The sequence below is a fragment of the Dama dama genome, chromosome 20 (assembly GCF_033118175.1).
Source record: "Dama dama isolate Ldn47 chromosome 20, ASM3311817v1, whole genome shotgun sequence".
In the NCBI taxonomy this organism is placed as follows: Eukaryota; Metazoa; Chordata; class Mammalia; order Artiodactyla; family Cervidae; genus Dama; species Dama dama.
The window spans coordinates 109,496,739-109,524,546 of record NC_083700.1 but is presented as its reverse complement, the minus strand read 5'-3'; the positions used below and the strand labels follow the sequence as shown (position 1 = coordinate 109,524,546).

At 50.1% G+C, this 27,808-nt stretch overlaps 1 protein-coding gene across 1 annotated transcript in view; it reads right to left on the bottom strand.

Moving 5' to 3' along the window:
* Positions 1-27,808, bottom strand: part of INPP5D (inositol polyphosphate-5-phosphatase D) — a 153,735-nt gene that overhangs the window by 36,021 nt on the left and 89,906 nt on the right. The window contains exons 6-13 of the mRNA XM_061122482.1: positions 27,255-27,342; positions 21,214-21,294; positions 20,984-21,055; positions 19,446-19,569; positions 7,861-7,967; positions 5,839-5,941; positions 3,321-3,517; positions 2,794-2,911 (exon numbers count right to left, since the gene is read on the bottom strand). Coding sequence (XP_060978465.1) covers positions 2,794-2,911; positions 3,321-3,517; positions 5,839-5,941; positions 7,861-7,967; positions 19,446-19,569; positions 20,984-21,055; positions 21,214-21,294; positions 27,255-27,342 — 890 coding nt within the window. The remainder of the gene's footprint in view (positions 1-2,793; positions 2,912-3,320; positions 3,518-5,838; positions 5,942-7,860; positions 7,968-19,445; positions 19,570-20,983; positions 21,056-21,213; positions 21,295-27,254; positions 27,343-27,808) is intronic.

Below are 27,808 nucleotides of genomic sequence, written 5' to 3'. Positions count from 1 at the left end.
CTGGGGCCTAGGTTTAAGTCCTTGCCCACCATTTCCCTGTCACAGGGCCTTGGGCAGGTTTGGGAACATCACTGTAGCCTCCAGAGCCCTGTCTGTGAGTGGGGCTCACGATAGTCCCTGCCCCCACAGGGTGTTTGTATTAAATGACACACAGCCTTGCCCCAGGTCCACCCTCTAGGAGGTCTCAGCTCTTCCACCTGTCAACCAGCACCCACTGAACTCCTGCCCTGTGCTAACCATGGCTGGGAGCCATTTCAGGGGAGGGAAATAGGGGTAGATTGGCCCCAGAGGAGAAGAGGAGGGGAGGGAAGCAGAGACTGGCGCGTGGGAAATCCCCGCCTCTAAGCTGCCCTCTGAGAACCATGAAACTCAAGACTGCCCGGGCCTGCTGCCCGCCTCTCTGGCCTTGTCCCGTCACCCTGTAAGGCTGAGCCCAGCGACCACAGGGCCTTTGCTTTGCTGCTCCTGCCACATGGAATGCTTCTCCCTTACAAGGACACTTCCTCAGCTCTCTGACTTTTCAGAGAGGCCCCTAGACCCCCATCCACCTCAAGTAGCCCCTGGAGCCCCCCACCCCCTGCCACGTCTCTTTGCCGGCATGCTCACTCCCCACCAACCCGCTGGCAGTCTGTCTGTCCAGCTGTGGGAGCACCCCTGTGTGCGGCAGACAGGAGCCTGGGGGCCCAGCACCGTGCTGGGTGGGGCTGGGGGCACAGTCAGCTCCATCCCGCTGAGGGTGGTCCTGTCTTGTAATGGGAGGTCTGAGCAGGCTGTGGCCGGCGGCTGGTGGAGGGGGCGGGCAGCCCCGCAGAGGGGCTCGAGGGCTAGAAGCGGGTTCCTGGGCAGCAGAGGGCGTGGGCGGCAGGGCAGGGCAGCTGCTGCCACAGGAAGGAAGGCGGACAAGTGGGTGTGGTCGCGGGCAGCTTGCGGTTTGTCAGCAGAAAGGCTGAGGGAGATTTTCACGTTCAGTGGCGGCAGTTCTATTTCCTGTCACCTCTGGGGCTCTGTCCTGTCCCTGACGCCAAGCACCAGAAATCGTCGGCCTCACCCTCACTGCCACCCACAGCCCCTGTGTGGGTGCACCTGCCCCCATGCACTCCCCGCCACTCACACACAGACTGACAGGCTCACTCACAGACACACACACAGACTGACAGACTCACCTTCAGACTGACAGACTTACGTTCACAGACTGACAGACTCAACCTCACAGGCTGACAGACTCACATTCACATACACAGACTGACAGACTCACACGCACAGACTGACAGCCATATTCACCCACAGACTGACGCATACACACAGATAGACTCACACACACAGACTGACAGCCATATTCACCCACAGACTGACGCATACACACAGATAGACTCACACACACAGACTGACAGCCATATTCACCCACAGACTGACGCATACACACAGATAGACTCACATACACAGACTGACAGCCATATTCACCCACAGACTGACGCATACACACAGACAGACTCACATACACAGACTCACAAGCACAGACTGACAGCCATATTCACCCACAGACTGACGCGCACACACAGACTGACACACTCACACACACAGATTGAGAGTCATATTCACCCACAGACTGACGCATACACACAGACAGACTCACATACACAGACTGACAGACTCACACTCACACACACAGACAGACAGTCATATTCACCCATAGACTGATGCATACACAGACAGACTCATACAGACTGACAGACTCACACACAGACTGACAGACTCACACTCACACACACAGATCGACAGAGTCATATTCTCCCAGACTGATGCACACACAGACAGACTCACACACACAGACTGACAGACACACACACACTCACAGATTCACACTCACAGACACTCACACTCATACACACATACTGACAGAGTCATATTCACCCACAGACTGATGCACACACAGACTGACTCACACTCACAGACTGACAGACTCACATTCATACACACAGAGTGACAGATTCACATTCGCACACAGACTGACACACACACACAGACTGACAGACACACTGACACAGACAGACTCACACACACACTCACTCACTGACTGACAAATTCACAAATACACACTCATGGACAGACTGAAAAGACACAGAAAACTCACACACACATTCACATTCAGACTCCACATACTCTCTTACACACACACAGACTCAGGCACACACACACTCACACACATACATATGCAGCCTTCCGCACTTGTGTCAGTTCTCTGAAGCAGCCTGACTGGTCCTACTGGTCCTACTGATACCAGCGTTTCCACCTCCACCTGTCTGTCTAGATCTAGACCAGGGGTCACAACCTAGAGCCTGTGGCTGAATCAAGCCCCCGCCTTGTTTGTAGATACAGTTTTCTAGAACATGGCCATGCTCTTCCAAGTTCCTGCTGTCTACAATTGCTCTTGTGTGATGGCAGCAGGGTTGAGAAGTTGCACGTGGACTGAAGAGTCTAACATATTTACTACCTGACCCTTCAGAGCACGGCTGTTGAACTGTCCTTGATCCCTGACACTCAAGATGGGGCCTGTGGGCCAGCGGCGCTGACACCACTGTGAGTTCATCGGAAACACAGGAGTGTCAGGCTCCTCCTGAGAGGTGCTGAGTCAGAACCGCGTTCTGCCAGATCCTCAGAAGCACTGGGGTAGACCCCGCATGCACGCGGCCTGGGAGGACCATCCAGAGCACTGGAGGCCGGGAGTGCCACCCATCCCAGACAGGATGGACATGCGCGTGTGGCAGAAGCGCGCTCGCTCCCGCCCCAGCTCACCCAGTGTGTTGGCAATGCCCGTCTTCACATTGTCGGTGCAGATGTGGCTGATCCGGTTCTCATGCTCCGGCTTGGCCAGCACCACGATGCGGATGTTCCAGAGGGTGTGGATGGCGATCTGGTGGGGAGGACAGTGCTGTGACTCTGGGCCAGGACTCAGTGCTTGACCCCAGAGCAAGAGTTGCACACCCAGCCCTCACCCCCAGGTGTGGGGCGGCCTGCTGGTCATTCCTACACTTTAGGGGACCCCTAAGGATGCTTACAAATGATGCAAAATGTCTAAAAGATAGGGCCAGCACTGACGAGTTTTCAAGGAAGTAAAGGTTACCTACAAGCTCGGGCAAGGGAGAGGGACGACCCCAGTGATCAGCAATGCCCAGGGACACCATTAATTATTGGATACAGGTGACCCTCTCTGGCCCTGGATGGCAGGGGGACCACTGAGCACACTCTTGCCCCCGAGATGCTCCCGACTTGCCAAGCCCACTGCCCTGGCGTCCCACCCAGGGGCCGTGGCCACTGCTCACTGTTTTAAAGGTCATGCTGGTAATCTCTTGCAGGGAGTGTTTGAGTATCTCCAGCCACTCCTTCTCTCCCAGGGGGTCCTCCTGGGTCCCGATCACATAGATGTCATGGGGGATGTAATCAGCTGAGTCGTCCCGCGTCTTTCCCTGCCCCTTGGAGAGAAACCAGGACGTGATCTTCTTGGGAGGGGGGGCGTTACCTTCAACAGCAAAACCCAACACCGAGTGAGTCAAAGGTACATCAGGAGAAGTCAGAACAGACGTGGGGGAAACATGGGGAGGGGGCAGGGGGGTCACATAGTCACTGAAAACCCGTCAGGCCACCCAATGAAATACCTTTGATACAGAGCTAGGTACTATCGTGTCCCAGGATGTTACACTGATTTGTAAAGACAACATTAAGCTTCAAAGGCTAGAAACACCCAAAGATTCCATGTAGCAACTTGAACTCATAGCACAGACGTCAGCCACTGTCCTAGTCTTTGGGATTATAGTGGTCACTGGGACACAGGCCTTGAGATTACTCTCCATTGAGACAGCGCTGTCAGTTGACAGGTTTAGGATGGAGCCTTCTAACCCACAGTTAGGAGACAGCAACGCCCTCATTGCACAAGAGAGCTCTCAGCCGAAGACCGAGAGAGGCCATGCAGGAGTCAGCCAGAGGAATTGAAGAGCCTGGAGCCCCTACGCCCCACCCATGTCCACTGTCATTGCAAAAACTGAGCCGAAACAGCTCAATAAAGAAACAATGATAAAGATTTATTTCCCCCAAAATCTTCTTGGAGGTTGAGTCAACTTTTTTTTCCCCCAGAGAGATAACCATCCTGGCTCACAACTGCCAAGAAGCCAAGAACTGGAGTGACCTGACCTTTGCTCCCGCTGTGGCTCAGGGTGGGAACATAAGCCCTGGGGCCTGGTGGTCTCTGCCCGGGGAGACCCTCCCACGCTGCCCTAGTCAGCTCCTTCCACGGCGTGTGAAGGGCGTGCCTGCAGCTCTTCACCTGGACGGTGCACCGCCAAATCAAATACTTCCATGCTTGCAGAAGGAAACAGGGGAAAGGGCTGGACGCCCGTGTGCATGAAACCCCAGGTGTGAGAGCTGAGGGACTCAGGAGGCCAATAAGAAACAACCGACAGGGAGTGAGGGACACAGGAACTAGGCCAGCATTCTGATGGGTTGACCAAAAAGTTTGTTCTGGTAAAACCCAAATGAGAGTTTTGACCAACCCAATACTTGAACGCGGCTGTGAAACCCTTCTTCGGGTTTCTGGGCCTGAAGACCTGGGGAGGCTGAGGCTAGTGCAGGGACGGGGGCAGCTCTTCTGAGTTCCCTGAGTCCAGCCCATCTTCCACCCAGTGACGGGCCAGGGGTCCCGTGTGGCTTTTTCATTCAGATTCCCACTCCTGCTGCTCAGCCACTTCCTCCCAGGAGACTGGTCTACTGCATAGGGAGGGGGGTGGCCCTGATTCTGCTCCAGACCACAGAGGGGGAGACACGCCCAATTAAATTTGAATTTCAGATAAACAATGGGTAGTTTTTAGAACAAGTATGTCCCGTGTAGTAACTATCTAAAATTTAAATTGACTGGAACTTCTGTATCTACTTAATTTTTAAAAATTTCTAACTGAATATTTAAACTAAGTAATAACTTGCTACAATTCATATTAGTATAAAAATGTGTATTAGCACCTGAGTATATACTATGTATGTTTAGTACAATGGATATTTGGTGTATATTTGCACTGCTAACTGAACTGTTATACTAAATAATTATTTAGAGTAATTATATTCAGTATAACATAGTATATTAATGTACTTAGGATATTATATTTGGAATATATTAATATATAAATATATATAGCATAATATATATTTAGTATGTATTTCTGCTTCCCAGGTGGTTCAGTGGTAAAGAATCCGCCTGCCAGGAGACATGGGTTCAATCCCTGGGTCGAGAAGATCTGCTGGAGTAGGAAATGGCAACCCACTCCAGTATTCTTGCCTGGAAAATCCCGGACAGAAGAGCCTGGTCAGCTATAGTCCACGGGGCAGCAAAAGAGTCGAACAGACTGAGCAATTGAGCACACACAGGTATGTATTTCTAGCTAAATTCTTATACTAAAAAATAATTTGTTGTTTACAGGAAATTCAAATTCAGCTGGGCATCATCTTTTTTTCTCTTTCTCGCTCAATAAATCTGGCAGCCCAAATCAAAGAGGAGGTTCCTTCTTCCAGGCCTAAAGCCCCTTGGTGAGCTGCCCAAGGCTGGCAGGTGCCCAAGGGCCCCTTCACCTATATATTCACACTCTTTACCTAAAACTTTCCATTTCTGACAACTACGTAACCCCTTTCAGCTGCACTCGGCAGCTGAGAATCCCAGCGCTCCTTTCTTTTGCCCCTGGTCTCAGGATGGGTACCCACATCTAGGGGCTGGGGGTGGGGCGGACAGACGAGGATGCCCAAGGCAGCAAAGCAGAGCCTGGGGGCAGAGCCGGGAGGCAGGGCGGCAGGCAGACCCACCCATGTTCCAGGTGCCAATGAAGATGGTGATCATGTCGGGCTCCGGCTGCTCCGAGTGCTTGTTCTTCATCTGCTGGAGGAGCTGGCAGAAGCCTTCCCTCTTCTAGGAATTGAAGGGCAGACAGACTCAGAAAGGCCTCCGCCTCCCTGCACATGACACTTTCAAAGGACTGGTCAGCTTCGAGAAAACTGGGGGGAGCGCGGATCAGTGCCGACTTCCAGCAGAGCCATCTGGAAATACGTGCCCGAGGTCTTAAGAGAGCGGCTTCTCTCTGACCCCACCCTTCCTCTGCAAGACCCGACTAAGGAAAGAACCAGGGACCCTGCGAAGACCCGACCACCTCGTGGGTGCTGCTGCAAGTGTTTCAACATAGAAAATCCTAGAGGCCTTCCTGTCCAGGCTTAGGAGGTAAATTACTGTCTCATGGGTCATCCATAGGCTAGAAGACCATAGATTTAAAAAAATGTGGGTGCAAAAACACTTCATCAACAAGGGTAGATGGTCAAGATACATTGTTTAGCATGAAAAGCCAATTGATGAAAGCTACGAACAGCACCACTGTGTTTGTATTGAAAAAAACAAACAAAAATCATCCTGAAAGATAGAATCCAAGGATAACTAATGTATATGAATGTTTCTATTTTAAACTTTTTATTTGTATCAGTTATTTTTTACCAATAAGAATTAGATTACTTATGCAATGAAAGAAAATTTAAACTAAAGAAACTAATGAGAAAGAAAAGACCCCATGAAGGCTGTCTTTCCCTGTAGCCTTCACTTTGTTGTCCTGGTACACAGCAGGGCACAAAGTGGATGTGGCCCTCTCATGGCTTATAGTTCAATAGCGGAGGCAGAGTAACCAAGTGCACCCCAGAGTTTTAGGCTGCACCATGTGAAATTAGCCACATTTGACTGTCTCAGACCTCTGTAGGTGGCAATCTCCTATCATTCAATCTAATTTAATTACAAATCTAAGTTTCCGCTGAAGAAAGCTGCTCACTGAGAATTGTGATGCTGTCTTTATGGGAAATCTGCGTTTGGCTAGGGGCAGCTCAGAACTATGTGCCTCGGTTTACCCTTGTGCCTCATCTTCCGAGCACATGACCATGAGCAGAAGTGGGTTTTGGACCTCTGCCCATGTGCCCAGCATGTTGCCTCCCCCACCTGTCTGGCCCCCACTTCCTTGTTTCTCCCCAGTTCCTTCTCTGTCATTCCTCCCTTTTCAAACCTCCTTCCAGCCCTTTTCACCCTCTCAGCCAATTCTGGGACCCCCAGAGCCCCCACTTCCCTTCTACCAGCTCACCCCTGCCACACAGGTAGACAGAGCCGGGTCCCAGCACTTGATGGGGCAGTCCCCGTGGGCCCGTGCCAGGAGCCCTGTCCCTCCGCCGCGGGGCTGACACAGTCAGCCACCCTTGACTTGCTGGGAGCCCCGTGCCTGGCTCAGTGGAGCCGGACGCTGCAGGATAAACAGCAGGGCTGCAAGGCTGGGTTTCTGCACCTGGTTGGGACGTGTGAGGCGGGAGCTCGGGTCACAAAGACTCCGTCTGTACAGATGCCCCCACAACGCCCAGATCCCAGGTTTCTCCATCAGCCCACCCCTCTCTCATTCCAGCAGCCAGACCTGGTAGGGAATCTCACTTCTGCTTGGGGGCAAGTGTAGAAATGGAGGGGGTGCTGGTTGAGACTCAGATTTAAATCTGGGGTGTCTCTGAGGGCCTCCGGGCACATCCCAGGGAAGTTCAAAGCCTCCCAAGGGGGCTCAGGGCTGGTAAGACGTGGATGATAAAGGAGGCACTCTTTCATAGGCCGGCGTGGTGGCAGAGGGAGAGGATGGGGCTACTAGCTGGCCTGGAATGCATCCCCCCACCTTTCTGGGCTTGGCTTCAGGTGGGAAGTGGGTGTGAGAGCTGAGCGAGCTGACGGTACCCAGTACCCACTTCCTGGCACACAGCAAGCCTCAGAAACTGTGCCTCCGTCACTCCCCTCCTGGTTTGTCCTAGGGCTTTGTGGTCACTTACTTTGGAGTCAGCAAAAACGTACTCCTTCCGCAGGGTCTTCTCCTTCTCCGTTTCCACCAGGATCACCAACTTGTTCAGAAACTTCTGAGACTTGATGAGCTGCAGGACTTAAGAGGGATGGAAGTTTATTGTTCTCATCATCCTCCAACACGTGCAGAGTCTCCAGGGCACTCTGGCACCTGACCTCAGCAGTCCTGACTTTTCTGGACCCAGGCTAAGCACCAAATCTGTGCCTGGTCTCCCAGATTCTTGCTCCTCGCTGGTCTTCCAGGGAGGAGCTCAGGGTTGGGAAGGGTGGAGCCTGGACTGGGAAGAGGTGGCCTGACGAGGGCAGAGACAGCGTGCCGGTCCATCTTTTAAGCTCTCTCCCTCTCGCCCTTCCTTCTCTCTCTCTCGTCCTCCTACCTCCTTTCCTTCCTCTCTCTTCCTCCCTTCCTTCTTGTGCTTGTTTGCAGTGTATATCTAAATGAAAATTTAAATATTTGTATTTCTGTCAGTGATTAAAAGAGGCTCAAATCATTATCAACAATAGTACTTCCCAATTCCACCTCCCTCCAGTGTCCTGTTCCCTAGAGGCACTCACTTTCAATTCCCCGAATGGATTTTTCTGTTGTGAATTTTATTAAAACTTTGTGTCTTTCAATAAGACGCTTATATTGCTACTTCCTGGAGTTTCAATCTTACATACTTCCTATTACATATGGACTTCCCACCATAGAGGATGAAGATTTAGCTCTCTTTCACATTTAGCCTCTTTCCCTACCTCACCATTCCCCTCCCCCTGCCAGTGTATAATTTCAGCGCCTCCACCATCCCTCTAATAATTACGTCATCATTTTGGCCGGATAAGCATTCCATGTTTGTTATTATGGGAATGCTCTTGACAGACAAGCCTCGATTGCTTGCTTTTTCCCACACAACTTTCTGTTTTTTTCCTGGAGTTAATTGCCATATTTTTCCACTGGTCCAAACTCTCTCCCTCTGTAATTCTCTTTTCCATGAGGCCAGGCGCTTTCATCAGTTTCATTGCCCTGAAGGTTTCTCTCCCAGGGCCTCTGGGTCTTCTCCTCTCCCGACCAGTCCCCTCAAGGTCTGATGCAGAGCCATGACTTAGGGCCTGCCCTCTCCATCATCCAGGAAATCCATTCACCTCTGCCTCACTCGTATTGGACCCCACATCTTCCTCTTCCTCAGTTTATGCCTTCATTTTGGTAGGGCAACATCTCTAGCAGCTTCCCAAGAAAGAGGGGATGGGATGAGTCACTTTTGGAGGCTTCGAATGTCTGAAAACGCTATACTCACACTTCCCTGACACAGCTCTAAGTTGGGAATAATTTTCCTCAGGGCTCTCGAGACCCTGCTCCATCATTTCTGGTTCACAGCATTGCTACTGAGACATAAAATGTCATTCCGATTCACCTACATGCAGAAGAGTTCACAGGCAGGCCTGACTGCTGTCCTGGGAGAGTCTGCTTGAAGGTGGCCCTTGGTTGGCATCTAGGACCTTGGATTTGGGGAGTGTATCCAGCACACCTGGAACTAAGAGCAACTCACTGTGCCTGTGCTACCTGTATGAACAGTGCTTGTGGTTTATGCTGATACTAGTTGTCCTCCTGGGCTACAGTCCATGGGGTCACAAAGAGTCGGACATGACTGAGCAACTAACACTAACTGGGTTTCCCCCGAAAGTCTCGACTATAGGTGTGTACCAGGCTGAAGGAGCCCAGGAGACCAGTTCAGTTCAGTTCAGTCGCCCAGTCATGTCCGACCCTTTGTGACCCCATGGACTGCACCACTCCAGGCCTTCCTGTCCATCACCAACTCACAGAGTTTCCCCAAACTCATGTCCATCATGTCGGTGATGCCATCCAACCATCTCATCCTCTGTCGTCCCCTTCTCCTCCCGCCTTCAATCTTTCCCAGCATCAGGGTCTTTTCAAATAAGTCAGCTCTTCTCATCAGGTGGCCAAAGTATTGGAGTTTCAGCTTCAACATCAGTCCTTCCAATGAATATTCAGGACTGATTTCCTTTAGGATGGACTGGTTGGATCTCCTTGCAGTCCAAGGGACTCTCAAGAGTCTTCTCCAACATCACAGTTCAAATTCTTCGGTGTTCAACTTTCTTTATAGTCCAACTCTCACATCCTTACATGACTACTGGAAAAACCATATCCTTGACTAGACGGACCTTTGTTGGCAAAGTAATAATGTCTCTGCTTTTTTTTTTTTTCCCCAATGTAACATGTCATATTTATTACTGGTCTCAGATTGATAGTGAGGAAATAAGAAACATCAGGAGCCAAGCATTACAGTAGTGATGTTCTCACTGTGATTTGTCTCTGCTTTTTAATATTCTGTCTAGGTTGGTCATAACTTTCCTTCCAAGGAGTAAGCGTCTTTTAATTTCACTGCAGTCACCATCTGCAGTGATTCTGGAGCCCCCAAAAATAAAGTCTACCACTGTTTCCACTGTTTCCCCATCTATTTACTCCCCTATGTGACCAGCCCCCAGTGAAATCCTGGGATGCTGAGTCTCTAACAAGCACCCCTGGTAGATGGCATTTCACACGTGTTGTCACAACTCAGCAAGGGAGGAATTCAGCTCATCCGTGTGACTCCAAGGGGAGGGGCTCCTGGAAGCTTGTGCCTGGTCTCTCCTGGACTTCACCCCAGGTACCTTTTCCTCTTGTTGACTGTACTCTATCCTTTCAACTGCAGTGAATCACAGCAATATGACTCCATGCTAAGTCCTGGAAATTTTCCTGGAGACTCAGTTAACCTATATATGATCTTGGGGACCCATGCTGTTGTTTAGTCACTAAGCCACGTCCAATTCCTTTGCCACCCCATGGACTGTAGCCCGCCAGGCTCCTCTGCTCATGGGATTTCCCAGGCAAGAATATTAGAGTGGGTTGCCATTTCCTTCTCCAGGGGATCTTCCTGACCCAGGGATCAAACTCAAGTCTCTTAACATCTCCTGCATTGGCAGGTGTATTCTGTACCACTGAGCCACCTGGGAAGCAGTGGGGACCCATGACACAACCTGTAATCTATCTTTTGCTTTGAAGTTTTTGGGATCTTTTCTTAGAATCCAGTGTTGGGAGACTTTTCAACGTTGCATGTGCCTCAGGCTATGTTGGAATATGGTGGGCTGTTTTTAGTCTGGAAACTGGTGTTGTTTAGTCCTGAGAACTTTTCTCAAATTGTTTCTTTAATGAAATTTCTCACTGTTTCCTTTTTTTCTCTTACTGACTCTGATTATGTTGGTACTGGATCTCCTGGACTGACCTTCTAATTTTTAAAAACCTCTTCTCTCCTATTTCTCTTCCCTCTATCTTTTTGTTCTACCTTCTGGGAGTTTTCCTCAATTTTATCTTTCCACCCTTCCTTTGAGTTTTTATTTTAAAACTTTCTGGAAAAAGTTCTGCTATAATGTTTTATTTCTTCTTACCAATGTCCTTCCATTCCCTCCCTCCTCCTCCTTTTTCTTCATTTTTATTTTATTCTCTGAATGTTCCTTGAATAGCATTCTGTTCTGGTTTCATGGCCCAGTTTCTTTAAAACCATCATAATTTATTTCCTCCAAGTTTGTCTTTTTGCTTATTTCTGCCTTGAGTCTTCTCCTATTACAGGCTTCCCTCCAATGACTGGGGGTCCTTGGGTCCCAACAGTGACAGTGGGGGACTGTCCAGCAAGGCTTCTCCATGGGGTGGTCTCACGGGGAACCTCTTCATGGCAGTGTCTTCAGATTTTTGTTCCTGGGTTGGTCATCTTCCTGCCTGCAGGTAGTGGGCCTGGCTGGCAGCATCCCAACCTGGGCAAGGATAAAGGCTGGCATCTTGGCATTCAGAAATACCTGTTATCGAGTCCTCTGTGTCTGGTAGATTCCTCTGCCTTCACTGTGCCCGCGGCCTCCCAGTCCCTTACCTCCTCGAAAATAAACTTTAGGTCTTCTGCCTAACGTGTGAGGGGAAGCCACTGGCTGTGTGGAATGGGTGGGGATTTGGTGGGTCTAAAGTCTTTAAAAAGATTTTTATCCAGTCCTGCTGTTTATAACCCCAGGTTCACCCTCACTCCAGGCGCCCCTGATACTATCTGTTCCTCTGCCCTTTGTGGTTCTGTGGTGTGAGTCAGGCGTCTCAGCTTTTCCTATGATACATTTAAAATTTAGCTTTTTTGGTTCCTATAGCACGGTTATCATGATCCATCGCTTTTCAGAATTGTGTTGCCGTCATTTTCTTTCCTGTTTTCTTTGTCCCTCTGAGTTTTGCCTTTAGGAAGGGAAAAGACAGTCCTGTGTGTGTTCAGCTACCCTCTTGAGCTGAAGTCTCACTCAAGGGAAATCGTGGGGGTTCCGCTCTCAGAAATCCCATTGGCCTTATCAGCAGTGGTAAATGTGCCATGGCATGGGTCTTAACCGCAGCTGGAATGCCACAACTCTTCCAAACCTGCTGCTATTAGGCTGTGTCTCCTTCCCTCTGAACGTCTGGTTTCCTTCACATCTACTTGCAGAACTGTGTGGCTTCCCTGGGATGTGAGGTCTTGATGGCTCAGAATTATATTAAAGTGAAAGTCGCTCAGTCCTGTCTGACTCTTTGTGACCCCATGGACTATACAGTCCACGGAATTCTCCAGGCCAGAATACTGGAGTGGGTAGCCTTTCCCTTCTCCAGGAAATCTTCCCAACCCAGGGATAAAACCCAGGTCTCCCACATTGCAGGTAGATTCTTTACCAGCTAAACCACAAGGGAAGCCCAAGAATACTGGAGTGGGTACCCCTTCCCTTCTCCAGTGGATCTTCCTGACCCAGGAATCAAACCAGGGTCTCCTGCATTGCAGGCAGATTCTTTACCAACTGAGCTATCAGGGAAGTCCCAATTAGTATTATTAATACTAATATGAGTGTTAGCAGGTTCAGTAAGTGGCCCACTTGTTCCCACACCTAGTTAAAGAGAATCTTGTTGGTTCTTCCTCCCCTTGTCCCTCTCCATCTCATCCATTAGTAGGTATGGGCAAGTCTACCTCCAGAACCTGTAGATCACGGGCTTCCCTGATAGCTCAGACAGTGAAGAATTGGCCTGCAATGTAGGAGACCCAGGTTCAATCCCTGGGTTGGGAAGATCCCCTGGAGAAGGAATGGTTACCCACTCCAGTATTCTTGCCTGGAGAATTCCATGGACAGAGGAGCCTGGTGGGCTACAATCTTTGGGGTCACAAAGAGTTGGACAGGACTGAGCGGCTAACACTTTCACTTTTGGGTTTCCCTGGTGGTAAAGAATGGTGGCAAAGAATGGTAAAGAATCTGCCTGCAATGTAGAAGGCCCGGGTTCTATTCCTGGATTGGGAAGATCCTCTTGAGAAGGAATGACTACCTACTCCAGTATTCTTGCCTGGAGAATTCCATGGACAGATGCAGGCCACAGTCCATGGGGTGGACACGACTGAGTGGCTGAGCACACCTCCAGAACATTCCCAGTCTGTCCATTTTTCCCCATCTCAAGCCACCACCACTTCTTGCCTGGCTACTGTCACTGCCCTTTAATTGGTCTCTGCATGTCTGCCTGCCTCCTGCCATCACTTATTCTCAGCACAGCAGCTAGAGTTCATTTTAAAGGCAGATCACACCATGCTCCTGCTTAAAACTTCTTTAATGCCTGCAATGCAGGAGACTTGTGTTTGATCCCAGGGTCAGAGAGATCCCCTAGAGTAGGACACGGCAACCCACTCCAGTACTTCTGCCTGGAGAATCCCCATGGACAGAAGCCTGGCGGGCTGCACTCCATGGGGTTGCAAAGAGTTGGCCACAACTGAGTGACTAAGCCCTGGTGGCTCACTGCACTTAGAGAACATCCTGGGCCGCCAAGGCCCCGGGACTGTTGCCCCATCTCTGCACACCTGTGCTCCAGCCTCCCCGCCTCCTCACACCTTGAAACCTCTGCCCAAGGGCCTCTGCCCCTGGTTTTTGCATAGCCAGTATCTTCTTGATGCTCAACGTCAACTCCAACGGCATTTTGTCATTTCCTCCATGACTGTCATGTCCTCCCATTTAAGTTCCCAGATGAGAGCTTACCACTCCCTGATGCCTTCCTGGTTTGTGCACTCGTTTCTTTCTCTCCCTGACCCTTCCTTGGATGTCACCTCTCTCGGGGCTAAGAGCACACCTGGCGAGCTCAGCTACACATCCCCAGCACTCAGCAGGTTGTAGCTGCTCAGTGAGTGAGAACATGATTTCCTTACATGGCAGCTGCCCTTTCCTAGGTATGAGAGACCTTGATGCCAAAGCTACTAATGAACATGGTGACCAGAACAAGGCAAGGAAGCTCCAACACCTGCAGCCAAAGGTTTCCTCCAAGAGGGCAGCACTTTACAATAATAACTACGATTGGAATCTGACTGTGTGTCAGAACTGCTAAGGACATGCCTCACCCCACCGGCCCTCACAGTAGCCCTATAGGAATCCATTTCACAGATGTGAACATGGAGGCTTGGAGTAGTTCAGTCACTCGCTCAGGGTCACACCATTATTAGCCGTGGACGTGAATGTGGTTTCCCCAGAGCCCCTAGACCCTGAGGCACACTGCATCGCCACTACCAGCTGCAAAGAAGCCACCTAAACACACAGCCACATGAGCTGTGTCCTTTCACTGACCTCCAGTCATTCATTCACTCGTGCACTCAGTATGTGTTTATTGATCACGTATTCTGTGCCAAGCACTGTTCTAAACTATGGGAATTCAGCAGTGGACAAAGACCACCCACCCCCGCCCTCCTGGGCCCTGGGGAGCCCACACTGACGGTGGCGGGGGGTCAGGAATTTATAAGTGACATTACAAGTGCTCAATCCGCAATCACCGAGCTCACACCTGCTGAGAACCAGGTCCTGTGCGAGGACTTGTGGATTCCAGGGCAAGTGAGGGGAAGACCCCAATCTTTGGGGCAGGGGACTTGTGAACAGGTAATTGTGTTCTGACATGACAGGTGCCATGACAGAGGATGAGCCAAGCCCCACTGACCCTGAGGGAAGACAGGAGCCAGGCTGGTGAGGCCCCAGAGAACTGGCTGGCAAGCCCTGGGCATCTGTGCTTCCCTATTAAGGGCTCACAGACCCATACCACAGTAGTTCATTCTGGACTCCAGCTGGGTTTTCTCGGGGCCACTCATCTCCAGCTCGGCTCTATCCCCCTCCAGGATCTCATGGCACCTCCCCACTGTCCATAACCCACAAAAGTGTACACTCACCCCCCAGATGGTAAACCCGTCCATGCTCCCCAGCCTCCAAGAGAACATCTCCAACTCTTACTCTGCATTCAAGGCCCTGCCCACATCTGGGACACCATGCCCTGCTGGTCTTCCCTCCAGGGCCACAAGTGACATTTGATTTCCCTAACACCCTGCTGCATTCCTTGCACATGCCTTTCTCTGAGTTCAAGTCCCCTCCCTTACCACATACTTGAACTCCTATTCAGCCTTCAAAGCCCCAGACAGAGCCACCTCTGTGGTATGAGGCTTCCCTGCACCACCTTACAACAGAGCTAATCAATCCTTCTCCAGGGCTAAGCTCACATCTGACACATGTTGTAATACATGCTCACGTCAGCTTTCCCTCCTAAACCACAGATTCTTGGAGGGAGGGCTAACCTCAGGGCTGGCTCACAGGAGATGTTCAAAAGAAAAAGGTCCATTGAATTAACTGACAAGAATTCACAGGGCTTCTCAGAATCCTAACAGGCATTTCTTTCAGTTCAGAAACCTCAAGTGTTTTAGAGCAAGCGGGCACTCTCTGACAATCTCCTTACTCATCTGAGGCTTCCGTTTCCTCTTATCAAAATCGGGCCCACCTCTTTCAGTTGTAAGTCAGTCTCCAGGACAGTGAAGAGGAACTTAGTGTTCTACGCTGATCTCTCAGGAGTCCCCCCTGCTCACACCTTCAGGAAGTCCCCAGTTCTCCTGCCCAACTTGGCAGTGGACGGAGCAGTCCCGCCCCTGCCCTGTGACCGCAACTGTGAGTATGACAGCCTGTCACACTCCAGTGTCTCGGGGCTTCACTTCCTGCTCTGTCCTCCTCACTGATCAGCTCTGCCGTCCTCAAAGCTGCCCTGGAGGGATAATTATACCATGATGATGGTGCTCATGCTCAGTCGCTTCTGTCATGTCCGACTCTTTTCAACCCTGTGGACTTTAGCCTGCCAGGCTCCTCTGTCCACGGGATTCTCCAGGCAAGAATACCGGAGTGGATGGCCGTGTTCTCCTCCAGGGGATGGTGGTAGCAGTCAAATTTATTGAGCATCTGCTAGATGCTAGGCAGTGTGTGCTTTGATGTTTACTTAAGACTCATGGCTGCCCTACAGGATGCTACTATACCCATTTGACAGAATAGCAAACTGAGGACACTGCTCTGTCTCTACCCCAGGAGAAGCTTCTACCATGACCACAGAGTTGGGCTCACAGGGCTCACTGTAGTTCTTGGCAATTTCAATCAGATATCTCTCCACCAGGATTTGGGGTGGGGCCTCCACACTCCGTTTGTGCAGTAGCCCATTATTCATAGTTCCAATCTGGTTGGTCCTAGATAACCTGCACATTCCTTGCTAGAGAGGGCTCTAGATGAAGCTCACAAGCAGCTGACCTGAGACTTCAGGCTGGGCTTCTGACACCTCCCTGCTCTATCTACCCGCTTCTCCAGGCTGTATCCCACCTCCTGCACAGGGCTGGTCCCCAGACTTCCATCCCCTTGCAGCCCTGAGAGCATCCCTTGGACTTTGGTGCCTAAGCCCAGGTGGGACTCAGGAGCAGGTTGCAGGACAGGGCAGACGCACATGGGGCAACCCCCCTCCCCTGGCCCTGGACACTCTGCTGTGGGGTCAGTGCTGCTGTTAGGCACAGGGAGGGACCCTCACACGCATTAGCTCGTCTACTCATGACAAGCCCATGAGACATTACTATTACTCCCATTTTACAGATGAGAAAATGGAGGTACAGAGCGGTTAAGCCACTAGGCAAACAGGATACAGCAAGCAAGTGGCAGAGCCTAGATTTGAATCCATGCAGTCTAGCCTTGGAGCCCATGCAAGTTCTTATCCGCTGTCCTACTGTTCCCAGCACAGCGTCTGGCATCAAGTTTTTGCTGAACACACAATCTCCCCACCCACGGAGGTCCAGTTCTAGGGTTTCTTGGGGGCAATGGGAGGAATCTGCAGGACTTGGCTGTCAGGTCAAATATCTGCCCTCTGAATACTCAGCTCAGGCCAGTTTTCTCAACGGGGTGAGGCTGTGGCTTGTGTCATGTTCCCCAGAGACCCATGTGGGACATGCCGTGACCTGCTCCCATCTGCTATCTCTGCTGGCGAGAGCTTCAGGGCAGGTGGTGCTGACCCAGGACAATCTCTCAAGGCCACTCCAGCTCAGGGCTAACTAGCAGAGGGCAGACAGCATGGAGCCCACGCTCCCAGCAGGCACCTGCTCTGCAAGGCTAGTGAGGCGGGATTTCCCCAGCTTCTCAACTCTGGCCATCAGTCATGATCTCCAACTAGAACCTGTCTCCAGAACATTCTATCTATCCCACAAGCCAGGCCTCTAGCAGATCCAGATGAGAATTCCCCACTTCCAGACAGCAAGAAAAGGGTTTTCATATAACCGCATGTATACAATATCTATGTATATGTGCATGTGTGTATAACTACAACACAAGTTTAATGAAAAAGTATTTACCTTTAACTCTTTGCAAGGGCTTCCCTGGTAGCTCAGACGGTAAAGAATCCGCCTGTAACATGGGAGACCTGGGTTCAATCCCTGGGTTGGGAAGATCCCCTGGAGAAGGAAATGGCTACCCACTCCAGTATTTTTGCCTGGAGAAACCCCATGGGCAGAGGAGCCTGGTGGGGTGCAGTCCATAGCATCTCCAAGAGTTGGACATGACTGAGCAACTAAGCACAATTACTCTTTACAAAACTCCTGTGACATTTTCTGCTTTCTTGTCTGTTCTTTCTCTTCTCATACCACTTTATTAACAACAAAAGATGCTGATCATGCCTGGGATTGCCAGATAAAATACAGGATGTCTGGGATTCCTTTTCAGAAAAAGGCATACCTTTATAAGTATGCTCCAAGTATTGCAGGGGACATACTTGTACTAAAATTTTTCATTGTTTATCCGAAATTTAAGTTTACCTGGGTATCCTGTATTTTTATTTGCTAAATCTGGCATCCCTAGTTATATCCTACTAAACAGATTTTGAATCCCTGAAGGATTAAAAAAATACTGTTTATGGACCAGAGGGACTTTGTCTTCAGGGGTTTGAAAACCTGAACTAGAACACAAACTGTTGTGTTAGGGGGGAAATTTATTTAAGGGATGAGTCTGCAGCGATTATTACTGTCTCGGGGAATCTGTCAGTCTTGTGAGGATAAACCAATATCAAGTAAGGAAATGGGGCTCAGAAAGTATCATGCTATGATGATACATGGACTCCCCGCCATTGTACAGATGGAGAAACTGAGGCTTGGAGCTGCCCCCTCCCCGGCAGGCAGGGCTCTGAGCCCAAGTAGTGATGTCAGGGCCACATCAGAGCATTTTCCACCATTCTGCTCTGTTGCCTCTCAAAGCCCACTTGCCCTTCAGGGGTCCCACCCCCAAGAGCCTCTCTCTAGCATTTCTCTTTCCCTGACCTTGGCCACACTGCTGGCTTTCACTTTCCATCCTCACCGACAAGGCTGCCAACTCCAGACTCTGCCCCTTAAATTGCCTCCTACCCCCAGTTATTCTCCATCCATCACCTGTGGCTTCCAGCACGCAGTAATAGCTGAAATCATCCTACTGATATACTTATTGGCCACTCAGTGCAATGGGATGTAAATTCCACGTGCGCAGAGTCTTTGACTATCCTGCTTGCCCAGGATCCCCAGTGCTTGGCCCATAGCAGCTTCTCCATAAGCCTTTGGTGTGGGAACATTTTCCATCTTACTGATGAGACTGTTTGAAATGCAAAGCCTCAGCTGCTCAGAGCTGACTCCTATGTGCTAGGCTTTCCTAAGGAGACTTACATGTAGATTAATTCATGGGGACCTTATGATCCCCATTTTACAGATGAGGAAACTGAGGCCCAGGAAGGCTAAGGGCCGTGTGCAAGGTCACACAGGTGCTAATTGGCGGAGCTGGGAATATCCAGTTTGAATTTAGAGCCCATGACATTAATGCCAGGCTGGACTGTGCCTGTGCTACCCTAGGGCTGTGCTACCCTGATTTGATCAGCAAGGCCTGAACCAAGCACAAGGATGACCACACACATCAGCCCGCCTCCTAGTGGGAAGAGCACATTCGTATGCAGAACCGCCACCCAGGGCCAAGGGTTTCCCCAGAGTGGGAGGAAGCAGGTGGAGTGTTTGGAGCAGGTCCCAAGGTGCAGGGGGCGCAAGAAGGGAGCCCGAGAGCTGGAAGGTCACCACAGGCAGGGTAGGGGCTGGGAGGGATCCCAGCAGAGGGTGGAAGGCTCCCGGCAAGACTGGCTTTCCCGACAGCCTGCTCCTCACAGCCGACCACAGTAAGGATATTAGCAGAACGAGGATTTTACGAACGTTAGGGGCCTTACTTTTCTTGTGGGTGTAGAACTTGTCCTCAGAGCTGTCCTTGGACTTCTTAATGATCAGTTTCCCAGTCTCAACATCAACTTTGAGCTGCAGTTTCTGAGGAATCCCCAGAGATTCTGCCTTCACCTGTGGAAAGAAGGAAGAGGAGGGAAGGGGAAGAAGAGGCGCTGGTCATCCCTTCTCGGTGCTTTCTCAGTGTCGCCCGTGAGCCCCTCGTCCGTGTGACCGGGAGGCCCTTGGCCGCCGTGTGTCCCTCCCGTGCGGGATCTCTGGCTTCTATTTCTGAGCCTCCTTTGCCCCAGAGGGAGTTTTCGCTGGCAGCTCCTGAGAATCGCTGAAATGTGGAAGGAGCCCAGCTTGTCTGCTGTGTGCACATCAGCTGTTCTGCTAACAGGTCTGGTGGAGGAGACAGATGAGCTACTAGAAGATGCTTTATTTGCTGTTTAATCTGACAACACTCAGAAATCTCATGAGTCATCTCCTTCCACAGAGGATTTTATAATAGGTTGAAGCTCCCAGGCCTTGTTACAACCAATATGTGAACTTATTACTGATAACAATTAGGAAGAAGACAATTGTCTAGGCACTCAGAAGATGGACATGTACCTTCTTTTTTCCCTTTCAACTATAAGCAGCATCCCTTGGCTCTGTACATTTTGCTTTTATTTTATTATTATTATTTTTACCATGAGGTATGTGGATCTGGGCTTCCCTGGTAGTTCAGACAGTAAAGAATCTTCCTGCAATGCAGGAGACCTGGGTTTGATCCCTGGGTCGGGAAGATCCCCTGGAGAAGGGAATGGCAACCCACTCCAGTACTCTTGCCTGGGAAATGTCATGGACAGAGGAGCCTGGTGGGCTACAGTCCACGGGGTCCCAAAGCATCAGACAGCACTAAGCAGACATGTATACACACACATGTGGAATCTTAGCTCCCCAACCAGGGGTGGAAGCCTCACCCCCTGCAGTATAAGCGCAGAGTCTTAACCACAGGACCACTAGGAAAGTCCCAGAAATACATCTTAATACAGAATTTTCATCAGGGCTCAGAGGACGTGGGGGTGGGCATCCCATCCTGTTTCTGAACGTGAAACCAGGGCAGGACGAGACTCTCCACAATGTCGGGGGAATACAAGAAAAGCAAATTTCTGGGCCCAGAGAGTCTAACTCAGTCATTTTCAGGGAAATCATAGGAATCCCTTTTCTTCCCCTAACCCCCACCTCGAGGCACTATTTTGCAGCCTGTCCAGGGGCCCGCCTGTTTGATGACTCTCACTGCCCCCACTTGGAGAAGGATGAAGTTTTGGTATCTTGGATCAATGAGAAGCTCTTCCCATGGGATCTGCCCCATTTAGAAGGCTCTACAGATTCACCGGGGCACCCATCCTAACGTTTCCTCATCTTTCCAGGGAGTTGGTTCTGCTGAATTCCAATCTCAGTCAGCCATCGGGCTCCCTGCTGAACCTGGAGCCCTCCTTCCACTGGGACCAGAAGGCCGGCCAACCCCCCACGTGTGAAGTGCAAGTCCACGGACACGAACCTCAAAAGTGACCGGTGGGATGAGCGAGCGCCGGTGGGGAGACTCCGGACCCTCGTGCAGCAAGGCCTTGACCTGTGGGCAGAAACGCGTGGGGTCTCAGGTTGGAAGGCGATGAGAAGGCAGCCCGGGCTGGGACAGGGTCACGGGGACACCTGGGCATTCTCCAAGGGAAGAGGGGGCCACAGAGAAGCCCAGGGAAGCAGCAGGATTCCACCCCCCTACACACACACCTTATCTTCAATAGAGGACAGAAGACTTGTCAGTTGACTGAGCTTGGCCACCATGTTGATGGGACTGGCCTCGCCAGGAACCTGGGACACGAGAAAAAGAGCAGATAAGGACGGGATGCTGAGGGCCAGCTGTGAGAGGCATCAGGCTGAGCCTAAAAATACACTTCCAAAGCATCTCTGGGCCGAGGGACAGGCTAGGGGAGGAACTGCTGGGGTCAGAGGTTACGAGGTGATGCCAAACGTGTTCTCAAATGGCTGGACTGTACATCCTCGCTGAAGCGGGTGCTGTCAGATGAGCCTGCGTGTTTTTGTTAAAGAGGCAACCATTTGGTACCTTTCACCAAAATGAGTTGAACCAGGAAACAAAGACAGGCATGCTACTGGACAAGAGATTAGCCTGAAATTATTTTCAGGTTCCGATTTTAGGCTTCATCCTGGTTTCCCCACCAACAACCCCACAAGCAGGATTACTATCCCTCTTTGCAGGTAAGGAAATCAGGGATATGATATGTACAGTCATCTCAAAATTATCATGACCAAAAAGCACGCCTTCCTTCCTTCTTCCCTCGAAACCTGCTACTTTCCCAGGGCTTCTCACCACCTCTATTCGGTTGCAGAAACAAAACTCAAGATCTGTCCCGGATCACAACATTTCCACCCTCCTACGTGTACTCCATCTATCGGCGCCGCTGCAGGACTTCCAAAACAGCCAGGCCCTGCTCCAAGCCCCCTCACCCACCACCAGGAGAAAACAATGATCCAAACCCTTAAGGACTCGGTGTGACCCCCTCCTGAGCCCCAGCCACACCCCTCCGACCTTCCGATCTGCCCATGGCCTGGAGCCACACTTCCTAAGGAATCCTAGAAACATAAATGTCACCAGGGGAGGCCACTGCCTTGCCATTCAGGTCTCAGAGTCACAGAGCGGTCTTCCCTGACCACCCAAGCCAAAGACATCTCTGCTAGATCACCATCATATTGATTGTCAGTTTGTTTTTTGTCTGTTTCCCCTGCTAGCACGTAACCTCTGTGAGGACTGGGGCCGGGAGAACTGTGTCCAGTGCTGTGACCTGGGGCCTTGGCCAGCAGAGATGCTCAGTCAAGTTGTTCACTGCGTGCGTGAGGCTCAGAGAGCTGACATTACATGTCGGAAGTCACACAGCTAGTAAAGGCACGGCAGGATGTGAAACCATGTCTTCTTGGCACCAGGACCACAGTCTCGAACATTTACTCATTGAAGAAATACTTACAAAGCCTCGATTCTGTGCCAGACATGGTGCCAAGGTGCTGGAGGTATAGAGCTGAAAGGGCACCATCCCCACCCTCCAGAAGGACAAGAAAACCAGATTGGACTATTCCAAACACTAAGCAGGGTAGAATGAGGGTGATCACCAACCAGGTGCTGCCCCTTTACCACACCCCACCCCCCAATAAGTCAGCCAGGTCACACAGACGTCTGACCTCAATTTCCCCCGGAGAAGGGAATGGCTACCCACTCCAGTATTCTTGCCTGGAGAACCCCATGGACAGAGGAGCCTGGCGGGTTACAGTCCCTAGGGTCACAAAGAATCAGACACGACTGAGCAACTAACAGTTTCACTTTTTTCCATTGACCACTTTATCTTTTAAAACTATTTTTATTTATTTATTTGGCTGCACTGGGTATTAGTTGCGGTATGTGGGATCTTTAGTTGCAGCCTGCGGGATATTTTAGTTGCAGCATGAGAATGCTTAGTTGCGGCAGGCGGGATCTAGTTCCGGGACCAGGGATTGACATTGGGAATAGGAGTGTGGAGTCTTAGCCATTGGACTACCAGGGAAGTCGCCCACCAGCCACTTCAGTACACTCCTTCTGCCATCACTGACCGCTATCACTGCTAACATCAGCAGCACGGCCACGACAACCACCCCCCACCACAACCATCACCACCATCATCGCAGCAGTTAATATTTGTCAAAACTTTCTGTAATTCTTTCTGGTTTGGCCCTTGCTCCTTGATAAAGCTCCCAATCAGTCTACAGTTATTATTGATCGAGGGAAGGGCTTGCTGGAGTGGAGCTGGGATGCAGGTAAGGATGGAGCAGGAGAGCAGGTGAGACAGTACAAGATCCTTTGTTTTAGGGGTGTTTTTCTCGAAAAGAGTCAAGAAGATAAGCAGATTCAAGCCCCCTCCTCCCCCGCCCCAGACACTCTGGATCTTTACCATGGTCTTCATCACCTGGTGGTAGGATGGTGTCTTCCCCACTCTCTTTTGGAATCTGTGTCTTTTGGGGCAAAGATGTACAAAGTAGAAATATAGCTACTGACAAAGTGGAGTCAGTTCTTGGAACAAAAGGTATTCAAGAAAGCTGGAGTTTTCCTGTACTACCTTGCTAGGTAGAAGACTGCACAACAGTACGTGAACTGTGAACTTCCAGATGTTCAAACTGGATTTAGAAAAGGCAGAGGAACCAGGGATCAAATTGCCAACATCCACTGGATCACTGAAAAAGCAAGAGAGTTCCAGAAAAACATCTACTTCTACTTTATTGACTATGCTAAAGCCTTTGACTGTGTGGATTACAACAAACTGGAAAATTCTTCAAGAGAGAGGAATACCAGGCAACCTGACCTGCCTCCTGAGAAATCTGTATGCAGGTCAAGAAGCAACAGTTAGAACTGGACACAGAACAACAGACTGGTTCCAAATCTGGAAAGGATTACGTCAAGGCTGTATATTGTCACCCTGCTTATTTAACTTATGTACAGAGTACATCGTGTGAAATGCTGGGCTGGAGGAAGCACAAGCACTGCCGGGAGAATATCAGTAACCTCATATATGCAGATGACACCACCCTTATGGCAGAAAGCAAAGAACTAAAGAGCCTCTTGATGAAAGTGAAAGAGAAGAGTGAAAAAATTGGCTTAAAACTTAACATTTAGAAAACTAAGATCATGGCATCTGGTCCCATCACTTCATGGCAAAAAGATGGGGAAACAATGGAAACAGTGACAGACTTTATTTTGGGGGGCTCCAAAATCAGTGCAGATGGTGACTGTAGCCATGAAATCAAAAGACATAAACCTCCTTAGAAGAAAAGTTATGACCAACCTAGACAGCATATTAAAAAGCAGAGACATTACTTTGCCAACAAAGTTTCGTCTAGTCAAAGCTATGGTTTTTCCAGTGGTCATGTATGGATGTGAGAGTTGAACTATAAAGAAAACTGAGTGGAGAAGAATTGATGCTTTTGAACTGTGGTGTTGGAGAAGACTCGAGAGTCCCTTGGACTGCAAGGAGATCCAACCAGTCCATCCTAATGGAAATCAGTCCTGAACGTTCATTGAAAGGACTGATGCTGAAACTGAAACTCCAATACTTTGGCCACCTGATGTGAAGAGCTGACTCATTGGAAAAGACCCTGATGCTAGGAAAGATTGAAGGCAGGAGAAGAAGGGGACGACAGAGGATGAGATGGCTGGATGGCATCACCAACTCAATGGATATGAGTCTGAGCGAGCTCTGGGAGTTGATGATGGACAGGGAAGCCTGGCATGCTGCAGTTCATGGAGGTGCAAAGAGTCGGACACTACTGAGCGAGTGAACTGAACTGAATGCACATGACCATGAGATGGTGGGTACACTCTGCCTGGCATGTTTAAGATATTTGTGCTCATCTATTGACTTTTCCAGTCCTTGGTTTTCAGATGGGAACATTGAGTCAGAGTGGTGAGTCAGTTGTCCAAGGTCACACTGCTGGTGTTGACCTGAGATTTGGGTCACTGGGTCTCAGCTAGTGGGGCTCTTGACCTCTGGGGACATCTGACAAGGTCTGGAACATTTTGGGGTTGCCAAAATTGGGGGATGCTAAGGACATCTAGTGGGTAGAGGCCAGGATGTGTTAACATCCTACACTGCACAGAACAGTCCCCCACGACAGAAAATGACCTGCCCCAAACATCACTAGCGTTGAGGTTGAGGTCAAAATTCACAACTCAGCCTCAATATGGGCAAACTGGTCTGAGTGCCACCCCTGGCTTTATGGAAGTTGACCCAGTTATTTCACTGAGCTTTTCAGTTGCACTTCAGAGGATGTGGGTTCCAAGGTTAACAAGTCTCCATTCTCACATAGGGCAGACCCAGGGCTCTCCCTAAACCTCACATTTTGCTAATGCTGCACTTTGCACCTCCCAGCAGTTTCTCAGATACACTCCATGCAGGGGTCCCCATCTTGTCTTGCCGACCTAAGGGAAAGGGCCCCATGCTGGTAAGAGGCTGCCACCTCCAGATGTGCCACCCAAGCAGTTTCACTTACTCCCTCACATAACCCTGCAGTGGCAGATATAACTATGCCCATTTCACAGATGAGGAAAGTAAGGGTGGGGGCAGAGTCATCTATGGAACTTGGATGTTTCTGATGCACAGGTCAGGGTTCTTTCCTCTACCCTGGGTGGCCTCGGAACTCCCTTTTCCATTTGTGAAATTTCTGAAGGCATCAACACAGTCTCTGCTTTTTCAAGTCAGGGTCTCAGACGGGAGGGTGGTAACCAGAACCCTTTCTCTACATCCTGATGTCACCCCCATCCTGTCGCTACTCTGACCTCTGCCGCCGAATGCAAACACGCTGGTCGTGGCATGCAGCGCAGATGCTGGGGCATGACTGCTCTTAGGTTATCTGGAAACTTCTCCCTCTTCTAATCGACTTCAAAGGTTTGGGTGTATGTTCTTAGAGTCAAACTATTTAAATTTTAGTGTCTGGTAGGGCTCCTGTTTTGTCTAGATTCGCTTTTACTTTCCCGGAAACGAACCCATCATTCACTTGATGAAAGCAAAATTACATTTGCTTGTTCCCCTCCCCCCCCACTTTGAATTTTTAAGTTGTACAAACAGAATAAAAAAACAGTTTCTCAGTAAAAAAAAAAAAAAACTCCAAAAAACCTTCTGGGCAAACGTAACCCAGGTCGCTTCGACTCCATTCCATCCCCTCCTTGCGGTGACCAGAGTAGCCTTTTGGGTATAAACACACTTGGTACAGTTTTCATGTGTAGACTTACACCCTAGTTTATTTATGGTTCAAACGTTTGCTTTTTCCACCCAACAGTATACCTTGAAGATCTTTCTATATCAGTGCATCCACCTTAGTTCAGAATTCTGCATCCCACTTCTTGCTTTTAGAGACAAAGCTACACTAAACACCTTTGCCAACATCTGTGCAAATGTGTAGGCCCTAAGGCAGCTGCCTAGAGGTAGCTGGCTTGATTTCAAGATGCTGGGCATTTAACATTTTCATGCAAACAGCTAAATTGCATTTCAAAAACCCATTTGCACTCACAACTGTAAGCGATGAACCCCTGAGTCCTGACCCCTGTGTTGGAGCCAAGTCCTGACTTCACCAATCAAATTTGCCCATTGGAAAGGCAAGCAGAGGTCTCCCTGCTTTCCAACTCATTTTTGGCTACTAATGAGGTGTTACTAACATCTCTTCAAGGGTATCCTGGGGATTCCCAGTCCCTCTTTAGTAAAATAGCCTTTTAAAATCCTCTCCCCATTTAAAAATTTTGGTTGCTTTTACTTAATCATGTGTGGCAGGGTTTGCTTTTTAAACATATTAATTCTGTTTTTAGCTTTGTTGGGGACACTTTCTGTGACACAGACAACTTCGCAGGCTTTGGCTCCCAGTGTGTGTGTGTATGTGTATGTGTGTGTGGGTCTGTGTCTGTGTCTCAGGGGCCACCTTCACTTGCTCTTCCTGGGGTAAGAGGCGGGACCAAACCATTAGGTACCTCCAGTTTTTGTCAGTTTCTGATGAGAAAAGGCCTTGCCTTGTCTCCTTTATTCAGCACTAATAAGGAGTTTTGCTGGCAGTTCCTCAAATCAAAATTCAGTGGGGGCAGGAGGCATAAATCTTACTGAGGGGCAGGATCCTGAAGTTCCTTCGCCTTAGAGGTGGGGGTCCAACAAAGTCCCTGGGACATTGGTTACCTCTTCTCCCCACCTCCCCATCCACCCTCCCTCCCAGGCCCCTCCCGCACCTGTTTCATCATCTCCCAATGTCTTTACCTGAGGCCGCGGACGCAGGCCGGGGGAGAGCTGCTGGTCAAACAGCCTCTGCAGAGATTCCAGGGTAGGGAGGGTCCGGATGACTTCTCTGGGGGCAGGAGACAGGGTGAAGGCCAAGCATTAGTGAGGACCAGCGTGGCATCGTGCACACAGGCTCCAGCTGGAGACGCAGTGTGGTCACACCCACTCTGGCAAAGGCAGGGATCCTTCGCAGAAGGACAAGCCCAGGCAAAGATCCAGGCTTGCCAGAGCACCCCCCCCCCCCCGCCCCCACTCCTGCCTGTCCCCCACAGGGACCACACTGGAGCCGTGATGCAGAAATCTGATTCACCTCTGTTTAGCCACACTTGACTGTGTAAGCCTGTAGAAACTCTGAATCTAGCAACCCAAAACTACTTGGAAATAATTTAGTAATCCATGTCCCCAACTTGAGTGTTTATAAGAATCACCCTCACGGAGTGTTAAAAATGCAAATGTCTGGGCCCCAACCTGATTTGGTCTGGAATCTGCATTTTAATTTTGTGCCCCAGGGGCTTCTGGTGGGGGCCATCTGT